General features: G+C 46.1%; 1 protein-coding gene across 6 annotated transcripts in view; it reads left to right on the top strand.

Moving 5' to 3' along the window:
• Positions 1-18,926, top strand: part of ADAMTS17 (ADAM metallopeptidase with thrombospondin type 1 motif 17) — a 327,760-nt gene that overhangs the window by 152,949 nt on the left and 155,885 nt on the right. For all 6 annotated transcript variants that reach the window (XM_059180153.1, XM_059180151.1, XM_059180149.1 and 3 more), the window contains exons 9-10: positions 12,997-13,137; positions 14,950-15,100. In XM_059180153.1, the coding sequence (XP_059036136.1) occupies positions 12,997-13,137; positions 14,950-15,100 (292 nt within the window). The remainder of the gene's footprint in view (positions 1-12,996; positions 13,138-14,949; positions 15,101-18,926) is intronic.

Here is an 18,926-nt window from a genome sequence, read left to right as displayed (position 1 = left end):
TCAAGTTGGTTTTGTTCAGTTTAACTGAACAGTTAATAAACAGTTATCAGCACCTTCTGTGTGGTTAGCACTGTGTGGCCAGGCTGTGGAGAAGCTCTGGGATGGCCAGGTGTAAAGAAGACTGACCAGTCCCACCTTTAGGGAAGCCCTGAGAGAAAGACTGTGATACATGGGAGTTCGGGCTGGAGGGATCCCTCTTAGCTGGGCAGGGTCAAGGGCTGTTACAGAGAGGCAGTGACCTGAAGAGCAAGAAGGGGTGGCCACATTGAGATGAAGGGCACAGGCAAAGGCCCTGGGGTATTGTAAGAGTTTAGTGCCTGCTCTGGGGCTGGGGTCATTTGGGGCTACACTCCTCTCATGCCTGCTGAACCCTGGCACACATTTCACAGTGCTAAGGAGATAGGAGGACACATGCCTCCCCCGTCCCCCCAGGCAAGGAGGAAAAGGCAGAGTTCAAATAATTAGGCAATAAAAACCCTCCTGATGTGTGGCTTTTAGGGAAAGGAAGGGGGTGATGGTCATTAGGAGCAGGTCCTTAGGGTTTCTGCTGCCTGGGGCATCCTGTGCCCTTTGATGTCCCTGAGGGGTCTTTGAACTTTGAGAAGCTGCATGTTTTCCCCAGGGAAGCAGGTACCTCCTGCAGGTCAGCTAATCCTCTGCACTACCTTTGAAGGGGATAGGAAGTGCTGGGGGCTGGTTTCCAGTGCCCATTAAAACAGCAGCCCCTAGAAGAATGAGTGACAGAGATTGCCACTGGGCTGGGGGGTGGGCAGCAGGGGACTCCGAAACTAGAGTGGGGGAAGGGAGACTCAGTTTTCATTTCCTACCACTTTGTATCTTTAAAAAAAAATTTTTTTTAATTTCTTTTCAGTGTTCCAGAATTCATTGTTTACACACCACACCCAATGCTCCATGTAATATATGTCCTCCATAGTACCCACCACCAGGCTCACCCAATCTCCCACACCCCTCTCCTCCAAAACCCTCAGTTTGTTTCTCAGAGTCTACAGTCTCTCATGGTTTCTCTCCTCCTCCAATTTCCCCCAACTTACTTCTCCTCTCCATCTCCCTATGTCCTCCGTATTGTTCCTTGTGCTCCACAAATAAGCAAAACCATATGATAATTGACTCTCTCTCCTTGACTTATTTCACTCAGCATAATCTCTTCCAGTCCTGTCCATGTTGATACAAAAGTAAGGTATTCATCCTTTCTGATGGAGGCATAATACTCCAATGTATATATGGACCATATCTTCTTTAACCATTTGTTCATTGAAGGGCATCTTGGTTCCTTCCACAGTGGTGACTGTGGCCATTGCTGTTATGAACACTGGGGCACAGGTGTGGCCCTTCTTTTCACTACATCTGTATCTTCGGGGTAAATACCCAGTAGTGCAATTGCAGGGTCATAGGGTAGCTCTATATTTAATTTCTTAAGGAATCTCCACACTGTTTTCCAGAGTGGCTGCACCAGCAGTATAAGAGGGTTCCCCTTTCTCCACATACTCTTCAACACATGTTGTTTACTGTCTTGTTAATTTTGGCCATTCTAACTGGTGTAAGGTGGTATCTCAATGTGGTTTTGATTTGAATCTCCCTGATGGCTAGTGATGATGAATATTTTTTCATGTGTCTGTTAGCCATTTATATGTCTTCTTTGGAGAAGTGTCTGTTCATGTCTTCTGCCCATTTTTTGACATGATTATCTGTTTTGTGTGATTTGAGTTTGAGGGGTTCTTTATAGATCTTGGATAGCAGCCCTTTTTCTGTACTGTCATTTGTGAGTATCTTCTCCCATTCCGTGGGTTGCCTCTTTGTTTTGTTAATGGTTTCTTTTGCTGTGCAGAAGTTTTTAATCTTGATGAAGTCCCAAAAGTTCATTTTTGTTTTTGTTTCCTTTGCCTTTGGAGACATATCTTGAAAGAAGTTGCTGTGGCTGATGTTGAAAAGGTTACTGCCTGTGTTCTCCTCTAGGATTCACATGGATTCCTGCCCCATGTTGAGGTCTTTTATCCGCTATGAGTTTATCTTTGTGTATGGTGTAAGAGAATGGTCAAGTTTCATTCTTCCACATGTAGCTGTCCAATTTTCCCAGCACAATTTGTTGAAGAGACTTTTTTCCACTGGATATTTTTTCCTGCTTTGTTGAAGATTATTTGACCATAAAGTTGAGGGTCCATATCTGGGCTCTCTACTCTGTTCGACTGGTCTGTGTGTCTGTTTTTGTGCCAGTACCATGCTGTCTTGGTGATCACAGCTTTGTAGTAAAGCTTGAAATTAGGCAACATGATGCCCCCAGTTTTGTTTTTCTTTTTCAACATTTTCTTAGCAATTCAGGGTCTCTTCTGGTTCCATATAAATTTCAGGATTGTTTGCTCCAACTCTTTGAAAAATGCCGGTGAAATTTTGATCGGGATGGCATTGAAAGTAAAGATTGCTCTAGGCAGTATAGACATTTTAACAATGTTTAGTCTTCTGATCCATGAGCATGGAATGGTCTTCCATCTTTTTATGTCTTCTTCAATTTCTTGAGTGTTCTGTATTTCCTTGAGTACAGATCCTTTACCCCTTTGGTTAGGTTTATTCCCAGGTATCTTACGGTTCTTGGTGCTATATAAATGGAATCGATTCCCTAATTTTCCTTTCTATATTTTCATTGTTAGTGTATAAGAAAGCAACTGATTCTATACATTGGTTTTATAACCTGCCACATTACTGAATTGCTGTATGAGTTCTAATAGTTTGGGGGTGGAGATTGGGTTTTCCATATAAAGTATCATGTCATCTGTGAAGAGAAAAAGTTTGACTTCTTCATTGCCAATTTGAATACCCTTTGTATCTTTTAAATTTCTGCCGTACCCTTATTTTAGCTACTCTAAGCCAGACCTCCTTCTGTTGGCTGAGAAAATTATCCCCCTGAGAAATCAAGCTGCTACTACTGTTTGTGATTGGAAGGCTTATTAAATCCAAGTCTTCCAAGCAATCAGTTGCTAAGTCTAGGCAGATTTGAAAATAATCATGTTTAGTTAAGGGATATCAGTGGTTAAAAGGGAAAACAGTACCACCCTTTTGTTTCTTTGTAGGGGGCTTGGGAGCGGGTGGCACAAGGGGAGGCCAATAGAAAATAGTGAACGTAGAGCATTTCTTCTAGGTAGATCTAAAAGACAGTCATTTAAGAGCTGACTCTGAGGTTTTCTAACACCAAACCAAATGTCATCCTCAAGTCCACAGAGGACCTTTGAAGGATTTCCAGTGTGATGTCTTCTCAAGCTTCTGGACACAGTTCCCATCTCTATTCACAAGCTCTATTAAATAAAGGCAGAACCTGGAAGTAGACCAGAAATCCAGTTTCACACCAGAACACAGGAGATCCCTGGTTCCTAGAAGCACTGCCTGCTGCCAGCAGAGAGGTATAGGGGAGCATCTCTCTTTAGGCTCTGGTTTCCACACTGGCTCAGACAGAGGAGTTTCAAAAACCCTTAATATCCCAAACCCTGTGGCTCTTTAGAGCCCAGGTTTCAAATAGAAAAGTAGTCAATATCCCACGTGACAGTCTCCTGGCAATATGCTTTTAACGTGCAAAATTTTCAAGCACTAAAAGTAGAGGATGGGTAGATACCACAAAAACTCCAAGGTTCCTCACCCTCACCCCACACTTTCTGAGTCATTCTCAAAGTAAGGTGGTCATTCTTACTGTGCCCACTCAGCATCTCATGGCCCTGGATCTGTCTGTCTCCCTCTCCTGCCCTTGCCCTCTGAACCTCAGATATTTATGGGAAGGCTGGAGGGTACGGTGGATGCTAGCAATGTCTCAGATGTGTGTTCTGGGTAAGATAACCGGGTGGTGTCCAAAAAGAAGGGGACCCCTTCTTCAGAACCCCTGCCTGAACATCTCAGTCCCCAGGGAACAAAAGTGTGATTCTTTCAAGCTGGGCCCAGGAGAGCTCTTGGCTGCTTCCCAGCACTTGTTCTCCCAAGGCCATGTCCGTACTCTATAGGCCCCTCCCCTCTCTCCATAGTGTCTTGCTGGCAAGTCCCTTTGCCCTGACAGCAGACTTGAGCCTCTCTGGTGCCTCTTGGCCTTTCATTACTATTGCCAAAAGGGATTTTTCTATGCAGTCTGTAGTATTCTGTAGTATTCATTACTGTTGCCAAAAGGGATTTTTCTATGCAGTCTGTAGTATTCTGTGCAGTCAGGCCCTTCAGATCCTCTGGGCTTCCCCAGCTTACACCTGAGGGGACAGCATCCCTCAGCTGACGCAGGAACGGATAAATCCCCATCTCTGAGGAACGTAGTGAAAAGAAGTGAAAAGAAGTGTACTTCGTTACCATCAGTCTTGCCCCCCCTTTGCCCCATCTGCCACCACAGTGCCCAACACCCCTGACAGGGCCATCACTCCTCTGGATGGATGTGCTGACTGTTAAAACACAGGGTGCTTTGGCGGGGGAAGGGAAGGTTCCTCTGAATCAGGGACACAAGGGGACAGTTGGGAAAAGGTAACCCCCCGCACTGGATACCGTGGTGGGAAGGAAAAGAATCCCATTCTTCTTCCTTCCCTACCTCACTGCAGAGTAGAGCCATGGAGATTTGACCCACTGCAGAGGGACCAGGAGATTCGATCTGGAGCCCCTGAAGTACTTGCCCCCGTCACACTCCAAAGAGGACAGTGACATAAGATGGGGGCTGGCTGTATATTTCCCTACAACTGAAATATCATGCTTCATTTACATGTCATTTTTGCTATCCATTGTTAACTACAAGTTCCTTTTTGACATCTGGGAGGTAGGATATATTAGACCAGGATTTTGCATCTTTGGAAGGTTTTAGCTATCCTTCCACTTCCGGCCCTTTTCCAGCCTGGTGTCTGCAGCCCCACTAGGTTAATTACTCTTTAGTACAAGAAGCAGAAAGCATATGTTTCTCATTCTCACCCAGTCTCCCAGTTTCCACTCACAAAGCTGGTACCGTGACAGGGACAGTGTTCTATTCGGCAGCCTTTCCTTGGCAGGATCTGGGGAGCACATTGCTGGAGAGAGAAACACTCCGTACCCTTCAGCTTCAGCTTCTCTGCTGTCTTCTTGCTTGCTAAGCCAGGCACGTGCTCTTCTTGTTGAGCTATCCTGGAACTGAAGTTCAGGGTTGGTTTCCCCATCACTGCAGAGCCCCTTGGCAGACTGGGAAAATGAGTGGAGCTGAGACCTACTTATGCTGCATCAGCCTACATTCTTGGAAACCTCTCTGATGCTGGCAGTCCAGAGACCTGGAGGGGGTCCCGCAGGACCAGCCAAGAGGGTCCTTGGCTTCACACAGGATGGAAATCAAACATGAGCCAGTGGGAATTGAGAGCAGAGTTTACTGAAAATGTAGAGAGAGCAGATACAGATGGAGCATCTGAGAGACTCTGAAAGGAAAGGAGCATGTATCTCATCTTTGTTTGGGGTCTAGGGGTTTTTACTGAGGACAGTAGCCTGGTATAGAGTCCCCTTAGACATCCAGGAACCAGTTAGAACAAAGACAAGGGCCCAGGTGTTACTCCTTATAGCCAGGGGTCTTGGTGTTTCGATGCCTAGTGCCAGTGGTCTGGAATGCATATATGGTAGCTTTGTCCAGTCATTCTCACCTGGTCCTTCCTTAGAAGTTATATGTTCTAGAGAAGTCATGAACTCCTTGTCCCTTACAATGATGACATACAGTTATTTGCACCATGAAACACATATGCAGTGGGGTAGGAGTGCAGGTCCCAGCAAGAATAGAAGCAGGAAAAGGAGCAAAACACAGATTTTTATGGAATCCTTCAGTTTTCTTGCCTCATTCCCATGCTTCATGTGTGCCTCCATCTACTGCAGCCAAGCCAGAGGAGGGCCCACCACAGACATGAAGGAGGACAGGAGTCCCAGTAAACCATTGTGCAATTTGGGAGGGTGGGGAGTGGAGGGAGCTCAGCCATGTCAATGATGCTGGCATCTGGAGCTGACGGTGTCTACATGGGCCTCATAGCCTTCTGGGGTTCAAGAGGTCACACCAGGCCCTTGGCAGGGAGCACTTCTGCACTGTAGGCCCAGAGCAGGCAGGGATGAAGGCTCTGGGACCAGGATGGAATTCACTGTGTCTGTGGTTGTTTTTAGAAGCACTCACTGCTTCTGTAGTCTTCTTTTGAAATAAAAGAATGGTTTTTTCCAATGCGTTTTCTTCTCCTAAAAAGCTAAAGAGAGCCTCACAGAACTTTTCAGCATTAGAAGTATCTCCTTTGTTCTGCCTTATATCTCCCCATTCACTTTTTCAGTTAGCAAAGGCATATTATGTTATGTCATTCTTTGACTAAATTGATTTGACACAGAGAATGCCCCAGGTTTAATAGCACAGAAAAGGCATCCCTCTTTCTGTTGGAGATTATGTTTGCTTTTCAGGCACCTCATTGTCAAAATCAATTTAGGCTGACATTCTTTCATTTTCTTGGATGCCATGTAAAGCCTTCAGGGAGGTTCTACTCTGGTTCTTCCAACTCAGGCTCTTCTAATAGATGACACTCAGGGATTTAGAGGGCTTTTCACAGATGGCATCAGCACAACCATCAGCAGGCAGAAAAAGTAGACATAAATGCAGGTCATCCAGAAAGTCATTATGAGGGGCACCTGGGTGTCTCAGGGGGTTAAGCCTCTGCCTTCAGCTCATGTCATGATCCCAGGGTCTTGGGATTGAGCCCCGCATTGGGCTGTCTGCTAGCAGGGGGTCTGCTTCCTCTTCCCCCTCTGCCTGCTTCTCTGCCTACTTTTGATCTTTGTCTCTCTGTCAAATAAATAAAATCTTTAATTTTAAAAAAATGTCACTGTGAAATAACCTGTGGAACTTTCCCTTCTCTAAATGTCCATGGCATTTAGTTCCTGTTATCTATACCTGGCCACTAATTCTTCTCTGGGTATATCATTGGGTTGTCTTATTTCTCCCAGAATCTGTGAGTCTGTAAGTAATTTGTGGGCATGGATATACTCTTAATGCCAGTGTGCTGACATCCACCTCTCCTGGCCCATTGATGGTATTCAAATTAGTTCAGTCACATTGCCTATGCCCGTATGGTCCAGCACGGTAGCACTCAGCCACAGGAGGATCTTTATAGTGGTCTTAATTAAAATTTAATAATATAGGAGCTCTAGTTCCTCTCCCACACTAGCATGTTTTAAATGCTCAGTAGCCACCTGTGGTCAGTGGCTGCCATAATGGACAGCACAAATAGGGATTTTCCTTCATTACGGAAAGTTTCACTGGACAGCAAGGGTGAGTGCTTGTTGATTCATCTGTGATCCCCACCAGACTGTGGGCTTTCTGCAGGCAGGACTCTGTGCCACTCATTGCTTTATAACTGGTACCCTGAAAATTCTGGTACAAGGTCATGTTCAGTCAGCTCTTACTGAAAGAGTGAATAGCAACTCTACTTTAAATTGTGTTCAGTCTTCTAGAATAGGAATCATGAAATGATTACATCCTGAACTGAAAAACCTTTCATAGTATCTGGTTTAAGCCCCTCACTTTCCAACTAAGAAAACAGGCCTGGGATGGTTGAAGCCTTGTGTCGGGTCCCCTAGCTAACTGGGGCAAATCTTTAACACCAACCATGACCTCTTTATCCTTGGACCATCACTCTGTCCACTATGTCAGAGTGTCTTAGTATCTTTACTTTCAAATGGCAGTGAGGAAGTCATCCTTAAATGATAATTCAGAAGAAAATGTCCTCAAGTTGATCAAGTTTGCCTACCTACAAGCAATCTAGAGCAGATATATTCAGTGTGTGTGAATTAAGAGCATTTCCATTAGATTTGGGACCAGGGTAAAGATGTCCATGTGGTAACTAATATTTTCCATTGTTTTGGAAATCTGCCCAATTCCATAAGGCAAGAAATGAGGTATAAGCATTGAAAGGGAAGAGTCAGAGTGGTGGTTACCTGCATGTGGTAAGAGAATCATCTGACAAACTATTTCAACCACTGTGTCCACATTGATGCCAATCACAATAACCCATGGTTTTCATGTACACAGGTAGGTCAGTTACGGCAGAATATAAAGCAGACCTCATTCACCACATCTAGCAAAGACGTGGAATACCCAGCCTCATCACTAAGAGGCTAGATACTTGCTCAGGTCTACCCGGCCCAGAAAGATGGTCTCAGAAAAAAGAGGCTGGCTGGCAGCGAGGAGTCTAACCTAGCCCTGTCACACACGCAGGGGGGGCACACCCTTGCCGGAATAAGGTGCACTCTCATCTGTGCTATGCTCCTTCTCTCTTTTCTTTTTCTTTCTTTACCTCTCTCTCACCAGTGAACTGAATTTTTGTTATGCGAAAAATTAACAGCCCATTTGATGTGACTCTTCCATATGAGTAAACGCATATGCACGCATGTGCACACGTACGTGGTTCCGGGCCAGACTGAGGAGAGGACAGACCTGGCTCAGATACTTGACTTCAAAATCCCTTAGGTGTCAGTTCAAGAACGAGAGTGTTTTCCTTACATGAGCGCTCTGGCTAGGGAAGAGAGATGGCTTATAATGTACGTGTCTTACCTATCTTCTCCGCTATGGTGTAATCCACTATGGCAAAATGGTTTTCACACCAGCGCTCTGTGGATTGTGATTCGCCCATTGACGATTCAGAATTTCGTGGGCTTGTGGGATCATTCTCCCCGCGATGATCCCGTGTGTGTAGGAGGTAAAGCTGAACCTGTAGAGACCCCCAGATCTACTCTGGAAGTTGCATTGCTGCTCAATTCCTGAAAGCTGACAGGCTCACTTCCCTGTGCACAACCAAAAACTAACAAAGACTTCTCTGGGGCGAAAGGATTTCGATGTGATTGCTGCCTACTTGTTTTGTTCCTCCCTCAAAGAGGTTATGGGTAATCATGACAGTTTAGCCTCTATAAACGAGTGCACCCTGTTACCCCTAGTGACTTTCTACACGTGCAGGTGATATTTCTTAGTGGCTGAAGAGGGCACGTGTGGTTCTTGGCAAAGAAGTATTGACAGTGAGAATTTTCCTATCAAGGAAAAGTAAAGGTGGGCTGTTGGTTATTATCATGTTAAGTAATATTAACTAAAAGCTGTCTCTCATTTCCTAGAAATGAGGCACGAGCCATTTCTGTTACTGTAGCATCAGTGAGTGTTTCCTGAAAAGGGACTGTCGTTCTGCCCACAGGGCTACTGGGATAGGGCCTGGACTGCCTGAGAACCCCTTCAGTGGAGAGGCTACATTGCAGGAGCCGTTTCCCTAGGTTCCCAGGCAAGACCACTTTGAGGGGAGGTGGGACCTGATTGCATACGTGATGTCAAAATCCCAGTTGCTTCTCAGAAACAGTTTCCACAAGTAGGCTCAGAGCCAGGCAAAATCAAAGCTTTCAGCATGGCAGATACACCAAGCCCAGAACTAGAACACCCAACTCTGTCTATGGTTTTTCAGAATTTAGGGTGTAGCTAGGAGGGGTTGAACATTGTAGGGTTTCTCTTAGAACTCCCTGCGTGGTATTTATCAGATTTCCTAAGGCAAGTACAGAAGCAGTGTGTTATTTGCTTTAAGATAAAAATCAACTCAAGGCCATTAAATTGTTATTGTGTCTGATAAATTTGGGTCATGTGTGACGTGAGGTCTGTCTGTATCCTTAACCCTACTGTTACTTAGAATTAGCATGTGTGCTTAATGCTACCCATTTTTTGTTAAATATAATGTTGCCAGAAGTAATAGATGCCATGGGACATAAATCTAAAACAACATACATTACTCAGTCAAGTATTCCTGAACTTAATCTAAAAATAGCTTAAACAGTAGTTTATGTAAACCTCAAACATCAAGACTCCCAGCCCAATGCTAGTTCATCTAGCTGTAAATTTATGAGGCACTTCGTTAGCATTTGAACATTTTAAACCAGATCAAGCATGACCTGTGTTAGACACAGGCTCCAGAAATCCAAGAATCCTACTTTTGGCTGATCTTGCTGACTGGAACATTCCTTGGGGAAGTCCTCCTCTGGGGCCAGCATCCTGAAACGCTCACATAACGTACTGTGCAGGCCCACAACTATGGATGGTATAGCCAGCTTTTCTGAACAACTGTTTTAAACAGAACTCTGTCTTCTGAGAGACAAGGCCCTCTGGCCAGCAGAGTCTGGCGGTGCGAGCAAAGGAGCCTCTTTCATTTTACAACCAACTTGACCACCAGAGAAAACTTAGAAGTGGTCACAAAGGAAACATTCCTCCATCTGTGGTGAGGCCACTCTGCCAGGGCTTGGATCTCCCCCAACTGTGGTTTCCCAAACGGCATCCTTGTTGTTTGAAAAAACCCATCTGGTGGCCGCTCTGGAGCTCCCAGCCTGGGATGATGGGAACCGGCTTCTAAAAGCGCAAAGCCAGATGAACAACTGACTCACACGTTGGTTCTCTGTAGAACTGGGTTCTCCGAGGTTGACGACAAAGCCCTTTCACCTGGTCCACTGCTGTGCTTACACCTTGTCACCGAAGGTGTGATGGAGCCACGTTTTCATGAGACATTTTATTTCTGTCTCCTCTACACACTGAGCAGAGTTCACTGAAATCCCTCAACATTTTCACAAGATCCATTTGAAAGCTCTCACTAGTTTTATGTAAAGATCTCAAATCAAACCCTAAATCAAATGCAAGATGGCTTTTAACATTCTCTGTTATAAATGCACTTGAAAAATCAACTAGTTCCTTCAAATGTTAACACGAAACAAAGAGATGATAGACAGATGATAGGTAGGTATAGATAGATAACGAGCAGGAAAAAAAATTTAAAACTGAGTCGTGGCATTGAAAAAGAGGATTCATTCAGCTAAGTAACTACTGGAAATATATCTAAATTATTTCTCTTGGTCAGACTACTGGGGCAATCTATCGTTTCTTCATTTTGCTTTAACCGGATACCTACCTGGTCTCTTGGCAGCAGGGCAGGACTGTCTAAGCAGAGAAGACTCGCATCATTCCATTGAATGAGCCGCCACTGCATGACTTAGCACCCCTGTAATGGATAATGGATGTTCCAATGTTGTGTTGCTTTCCCCCATATTAAATAGATAATTCATCCAAGAAATATGCATGGATTGCCCACTCTGTGCCAGTCACTGGTGGAGAAACTGGGTTAGAATGCTGCCCTGAGAGAATCTGGGGAGCTGGAAGAGCCTTTGGGAAACGCAGAGGGAGGGCATTGTTGAGGGTAGGGTCTAGTAGAGCAGTCCGGACCATGGCACAATGTGGCCATCCACACGAAGGTGACGCCACCGGTGTGCTTTCTTCTGAAAGGATAGTAGTTAGTCATTTGACCAACTGACCAAAAAAATTGGTCCAAGTGGGGAAATGTAAAGAAATTATACTTAGGTGCCTTCTATATTTTGTTTTAGTTTATGCCATGGAAATGTTAAATTTTTTCACCAATTTCATGGTGGGGGTGAAAGCTTTTTCTTTGAGGGCATGTGTCTGCTAACTGGACTTAACATATCACCTTCATCACACAAGCTGCAACTGTAACGAATTGAGTTCAAATCCAAGGGTGGTTTTTTTTTTCTTTTTTCTTTTCTAGATGGAGTAGAACATAAAAGACCCTTATGAAGCGGGCCAGCGCGCAGATTTTTATATTTTTCCGCCCTTATCTTTTACACTTGTCTTGCCCACCCCCAGGTGGGCAGTGGGCTATTTTTAGCTACTCACTAAGTTAGTTTTCCTGAAAACAACAGCTTTTGTTTTCTTGTTTCATTGATTAGCACAACATGTGACCACCTGTGTTAACTGACACAGGTGTTAGTGACATAATTAAGTTTGAGAAGCCCAGGTTAAGTGTACTCTTGACTCATAGGAGCAGAAATGCATAGGTGAGCAGAGAGTGCCCAGCTAGCCTGGAGACCTAGGAGCATGAGGGCCTGCTGGTATATTTCAAGAAGGATGTGGAAAGTTTTGACTAATCCAACTCTATGTGATGGCGGTGAAGGCTGTGTCTTGTAGGCAAGCGTATGGACGGATCTAGAGGGCATGTAGAGTAAAAACAGGTGGGTCTCTGTTGAGAAATACCAGAATTAAGTAGCCAACACGGGGAATTGATGGAAAATGGTCAGAGACATGTGATGGAAACTGGGAAAAGTGGCTCTGGAGAAGCCTTTAGAACTTCTTTTTGGAGTTATCTCTGTATCTTCTCCTTGCCCAGGCTCACAGTGATCTGATGTCAAGGATGGCATATCATGTATCATTCTTTGTTCTATTTCTAGTCCATTAGCTGGCACTTGGGAAACTTCTCTTATATATTTTTGAATGAAGGTAGGTGCATATCGTCTCCGTTGAGCTTGTTGACAAAGGATGGGCATCCTTGAGCACAGTGAGTCTCTGCCCTGGAAATCACAGATCGACAAAGTCTGGGCCCTCTGATCTCCTATGTTCTGTGTCCCAGGTTATCCCAGTGACAGCAGATGTGCAAACTAAGACCATCATTCAGCCTATAGTGTGTGGAGGGCCACATACATCTAGATAGGCATCCTGGTGTCTGTTAGGTACCCTGGGGCAGGGAAGGTTGACAGGTATGATCTTGGTAGGCCCAGGTATAATGATGTGATATAAAAGATAGAAAAGCCACATTTTTCACTGATTTGAAGATTTGCACCCATGATATTATGTAAGCCAAAGTCTGGATGAGTGTCAAAAAGCAAGTGTAATCATCAGAAACTTAGAGTTTAAGAACTATGATACCACAGTGAATGTAATTTGTTCATTTTTTCATGCATTTAGCAAATGCTATGGTGTTCTGTGTGCTTCATTGGTCTTCATTCATGAAGTAAGGAAATCATCCTCCTGTTTCTATATGAACTTGTGGTTGTCAGTCTTCTCTGTTGAGGATAGCCAAGTACTGAGTATCAGCCTGTGTCACTCTTGGTCTCTCAGGTTTGACTTAAGTTAGCCTAGTATGTGAAAGCCTATAGTCTAAGTGTCCCTCTCTCCTTTTCCTTTCCCTCGGGCAGCTTGGGGATGAACCATGATGATGACCACTCATCCTGTGCTGGTAGATCCCACATCATGTCAGGGGAGTGGGTAAAAGGCCGGAACCCCAGCGACCTCTCTTGGTCCTCATGCAGTCGCGATGACCTTGAAAACTTCCTCAAGTAAGTCTTTGAATCATTCTATACAGTCGCTACATTTGAAAGTACTTCCAGAAGACACAACAGTTGGAGTCTTAGCAAGTATGGGAAGGAGAAATGAGTCTCTTAGAACTGTGAACTGGTAAAGAGGCGGTCAGTAAGAACCTCCCCTATTGGACCAAGACTTCCTCCCAAGTGTGTGTCCAGTATGATGCAGGGCATTCAACTGTTATTCATAAATGTTTTGTTGCTTGATTGAATGTCAACATGGTGACTGTGACTTGAAAAGAACCCCATCGTGTTTCTCTGCAGTATTTTTGACCCTGGATGGACACCGTCTTAGCAGTGTCCCTGGGCTGCTCTGCAAAAGGACATTTCCTTAATGTTCAGGCTGCTTCCCTTGATAGGGAACACATTTGCTGAGGAGCGAGGCCCGCTCACCTCCCTCTCATGTGGGCATGCGCTCTGTCTATCTCACTGTCACTTTCTTTCCAGAATATATCTGCACCATTCCACTCGCAGATTTTCATGGAAGAGCTGGCCGTCTGATTTCAGACCTTTGTCAAACAAGGTTGTAGCTCCTGTACCATAAGCATCCCTTAGTGTCAAGACCTCAGGGACAAACTTACAGATTAGATGGACAGACCCTAATCACTTCCTTACTTAGCTGGAGTTATCTGTCCTCTCCGTGGAGACAAAAGGAACTCAGGGAATCTTACCTGCCTATGAAGATTTGTAGTTCAGTAACACATTAAAGCACCCAGTGAATTCAGGACTGGGCAGTTAAGATATCACTCTGCCTTCTCTCCTCATCCTGAGTCTTCTTTTGTGACATTTCCTGCAGTTAGGGAAATTAAGCGGTACACAATTCTTAAAAATGGACTTGTTAGTTTTAATATAATTTGTTTCCTCCTGAGGACTTGTTATCATAGAACCTTAATGAAATATTGTAAGCCACTTGACATTGTTTCATTTTTCCCAGAAGGGTCAGTGAACCAGGCTGGGGCATTTTCATTTGCTCATACACATGTGGCTGGTTCCACTGCCTTTGTTCAAGTGTTGTGTATATCAGAGCCCAGGAGAGGTGGACCAGTGTCAGCCTGTGTGTATTCATGTGCAGTTCTGCCCCTTAGGAATCTTGGTGAGAGGCTGGCTTTCCTTTCCACGACCATCTGCCTTGCTTTGGGAATTGAGAAATCAAAGCATTCAAATATTTAACCTCCTAATGGAGCCACAGCCCCCCAGTTCAGTTTCTCAGAGTTGCTCTCAACATCTGTGAACACTCCCACCCTGGTTGCCGTCCTGATGTCTTTTGCAGGCCGTGCCACCAGCCAGCTTTCGGGGATGGGATACCTGGACCCATCCACTGTCTCGGCCTGCCACAGCCCCTCCAAGAGAATCTGCAGAGTTGGAAATAAGCACTTGGTTTTTATTTGAAATGGAACAAAATGACCCTAACTTCTCTCTTTTTTTCTTCATTCCTAGTAATTTTGCTCAGAGACGTATTCTAAGAAAATACCCTAGGAATCTATTTCAAAAGCATTCTCATCCGAGAATGCTCAAACTTGAGAAAGGTACATTAGCCTCGTGGGTGTGCTTCTCAGGCCCTTTCCTAGTTGCTAAACTCCCATTGCCTTTGCCGTAAATATCTGCATTGGGCCAGGTTGAAAAAAAAGAGCAAAAAGAACCAAAAAGCACCATCCATGTGCCGGGGCTTGGGGCATCCTGCCATCGGTAGTTTGGAGATGCAGCCTTCTCACCTGCTCTTGTCTGGCAAATCAGAACAGAAACCTGGGCAGGCCACTTGTCAGTCAGCTTGCCTCTTGGCTATTCCAGGTCAAAAGTCAGCACATGTCTGCTGGTCACCGACCCCAGGAGCCGGCATGCCATCCGTCTCCCTCACAAGCTGCCAGGGATGCACTACAGCGCCAACGAGCAGTGCCAGATCCTGTTTGGCACCAATGCCACCTTCTGCCGAAACATGGAGGTAAGCAACCGCAGGAGGGCTGGCTCAGGAGAGAGTGCCTGCCTTCTCTTGGAGGACACTGCTCTCCTACACCACTTGTGCGCACGCGCACACACACACACACACACACACCCCTGCATATGCACGCACACATTCACTGATCCACGCACGCACGTATGGAACACCTTTGCAGTCATTTGCACAGGAGCACCCCATCCTTCTCGGAAGTGAGGTGGTGTCACCTGATCTCAAACCCCAGACAGCTATGGGAGGCAGCTGAGAACCGCGAAGCACTGGGATGTGTCGGGTTGGGAACATTTCACTAAATAATAATATTGGTTATTTAATAGTGGTACCAGTGACCCTGTCAAGATGTTAGCATTTACTGAGCCATGCCCGCATGGTGTGTCCTTTGCTAGAGCTTCTAATTTGTAAGCCTATCAGCCCTCACCACAGGCTCCCCGGGCTGCTCTCCCCAGCGTACAGGGGGTAACACCAAGGCTTAGAGTTGAAGCGGTCGTTCCGAATGGCTTGATTCATAGGCAGGAGAGCAAGGGTTGGTCTCAGTCTGTTTGCCTGCAGAGTGCATGCTTTCTCACCGCGCTACAGATGGCAGGCCATGCCTTGGCCCTTCTGGGGGTGGAGGTACCAAGATGGACACGTGGGTACCTGGGGCGGTGCCATGTCTGTGCCATGGCCCAGGGGGAGGCCAGAGCAGCTGGTGTGCTAGCCGGCCATTGGCAGTTGGCTCAGATAGAGGGCCAGGGCCTGTGCTGTTCTGGAGCAGAAGGCCAGAAGCAGGAGAACTAGCCCAGGTGGGGTCATGTAGGACTCAGGAGCCAGTGGCAGCTGGCCCACGGGGGGCCGTCCTAGAGCTGGAGCTCAGGTTAGCATCAAGTCCCGGGGCAGGAGCCTGGAGGGTGGGGCAGGTTCCCAGAACAAGAGCCGAGGGCAAGACTAACTCCAGGACAGACACACCAGGGATTGTGCCTCCAGATTGAGACCCCGGGGTCACAGCCAGGCAGAACAAGTCCGTCTGGACTCCGGGAAGTAGGATGTTGCCTCTCGAGGGCTTCCTGGCTCTGGGGGTGTTGGTTCAGGAAATCAGGGCAGAGTCCTCAGGTGGAGAACAACCTGCCATTGTTTGGGGTGCAGAAAGGGGCAGAGCCTCCTCAGCACTTCCCATTAGCTGTTTCCCTGAAGGGCATTTGTTCACTGTCGTGAATCCTTCTCTCCCATCCCCCTGCAGAGGTGCCAGCAAGGGGCCCTTCCAGAGCCATCTCCCACTGTGCACCCCAGTGCCTTGTACCTTACACCTCGTTGGGGAGATGCAATGAGCCTCAGGATTTACTCATCCCCGGCAGTCTGCCACTGGTTTGTCTGGTGCTCACCACTGGCCTTGACCATGAAGATGCTTCTTCATATACCATGTGCTAGCCAGGAGGCACCATTTGCCTGTCCCAGCCTTCATTGCTTTAAAGTACCTGACGACACAGAATCATCAGAAAGGCCAGCTTTCAGAGGGTCCTTTGATGGTGTGGTGTCTGCACAAAGCCCATGTGGCTAGAACCCCAGTAGAAGACCCTGAGCATTCAGGAAGAGTAAAGATGCCCTGGACAGCGGGGATGGAGAAGAGGGAAGTGCCCAGCCGAGTCACAGGACACAGAGCAGCCACTCGGCCCAACCTCAGGGCTGGTGGGATATTGCAGGCCAGGCTCTGCTGGCCCATACGGGGGCAGGATGGATGGGGGAGGCAGTGGGGCTGGAGGTGAGGTGGGGGTGGCAAGCCAGGCAGAGACCCCTTCCTGCCTGAGAGCTGCTGCCATTTTTTGCCTTTTAGGAGCCAGATGATTGCATACCAGTTGGGCCAGGAGGGATAGGAGGAGGGAGGTACCTATACTGGGGACTCATGAGTTCCCGGGCAGAGAGAATGCATAGATAGGGTGAACTTTCCACGCACTGAAACCCTGAGGACAACTGTCAAGGCAGAGACTTTGTACCCCATTTAACAGATGACTAAGAGGGGTTAGGTAATAGGCCGAGGTCAACCAGCCAGGAAGGTGGGAGTGGGCTTCAGACTGAGCCTGGGTGTGTCTATTACTGAGGAAGGAAAGACTATGTACAGTCATTTAAAGACAGACCCCAACAGGGAGGAAGGTGACCTGGTATTTCATTTTTCTTTGCTAGCTTCATTTTGTTTGAAGAAGACACTGAAATGTTGTTAAGTAATAATCGGCTTAGCTATGTTACTTTTTTTTTCCTCCCTAGAAGCTCAACATACAAATATATAAAGTGAGATCCTTTCATTGTGTAAGTTATAGGGAAACCAAACATTTATTTCCACAGCTCACCAGGAACCACAAAATACATTTTCCCACTTGCCTTTCCTTTGAGAGCTCACCAGTCCTAAAATAAAATGGACATTTGTCTCCCCAGTACCTAGCAGGAGCAAAAGAGCATGTGTTAGCACAGCTGTCTAGCTGGCCAGCAGCCTCAGGGAGCTAGTGGAAATTTTCCTGCTAGCAAGACAAGGGTGCTCCCTTCAGTGTGAATCTTACAGTCAGATTGCAGCAACTCACACAGTCAGATGGTGGTAATGCCATGCTGAAGCACAGGAGATAAGGATGGAGAAGAGAGCAGGAGCCAGCTGGGAACCAAGAGCTTGGGGAGGGCTACCCTAGGCCTGGAATACACCATACGATTCAAAGCCAAACTAAGGCAGTACCCCACTACAGGGTTCTTTTTTTCTTTTTCTTTCTTTTTTTTAAAAAAGATTAATTAATTAATTAAGTAGAGAGAGAGAGGGGATGGGTAGTGGAAGGGGCAGAAAGAGAGGGAGAAATAGTCTTAAGCAGACTCTACTCTGAGCACAGAGGCCAATGGAGGGGGGGGGGGGCTTGATTCTAGGACCCTGAGATCATGACTTGAGCTGAAATCAAGAGTCAGATGCTTAATCGACCGAGCCACCCAGGTGTCCCCCAACTAAGGGATTCTAAGACTTGCTTTGTCATAAATTTACTCATGTGGTACCTTTGTGAATCTGTGTTTCAATGGGTGTTCAAGTATAACAGAAGGGTGTACCTATGTTATATTGTTCCTTTCTCATCCCCTGTAACACTGACTTTTGGTGCTAGTATGAGCCCTTTCCCCTCTTCATCCTGTCCTCACTTCCTTCTGCATCTTCTTTCCACTACTCCGTTCCAGTTGAATTGCCTACCTGTTCTTTCTTGAACTTGCAGGGACACGCTCTGCTTCATGCTGCCATTTCCTCTGTCAGGATACTCTCCTCCCACTTGTCCCTGTGACTAAGTGCCTCATCTTTTTTGAGTTTTGGGGTTTTGTTTTTTCAGCTTTCTCAAGGAGGCCTACCCTGACCATGCAATTTAAAATTTTAATCTGGTAAGGGATGCCTCAGTGGCTCAGCTGGTTAAGCATCTGATACTCGATTTTGGCGTGGGTCTTGATACCAGGGTCATGAGTTTGAGCCCTGCATCAGGCACAATGCTCAGCAGGGAGTCTTCTTGAGATTCTCTCTCTCTCCTCTCCTTCTGCTTCTTCCCCTAACTCACAGACACGCAATAAATGAGTAAATAAATAAAATCCTTAAAAATGTTAATCTGGTAACCCTCTCCCACCCACTCTTAGAGCGCTCCTGATTCCCTAAGGGAAAGCCCTACTTTCATAAACTTACCATTTTTTAACATGCTATATAATTCATTTGCTTGTCATAACTATTGATAATCTCCCTCTAGATGATAAACCCTTCAAGGGCAGGAATCTTTGCTTTTACTCACCATTGTTTTCCAAGTACTTTGTTTCAGTGCTGGCACATAGTAAATGCTCGTGA

Source organism: Mustela lutreola, chromosome 7 (assembly GCF_030435805.1).
Source record: "Mustela lutreola isolate mMusLut2 chromosome 7, mMusLut2.pri, whole genome shotgun sequence".
In the NCBI taxonomy this organism is placed as follows: Eukaryota; Metazoa; Chordata; class Mammalia; order Carnivora; family Mustelidae; genus Mustela; species Mustela lutreola.
The sequence above is the reverse complement of the archived record's forward strand: the minus strand, read 5'-3'. Positions and strand labels throughout refer to the sequence as shown.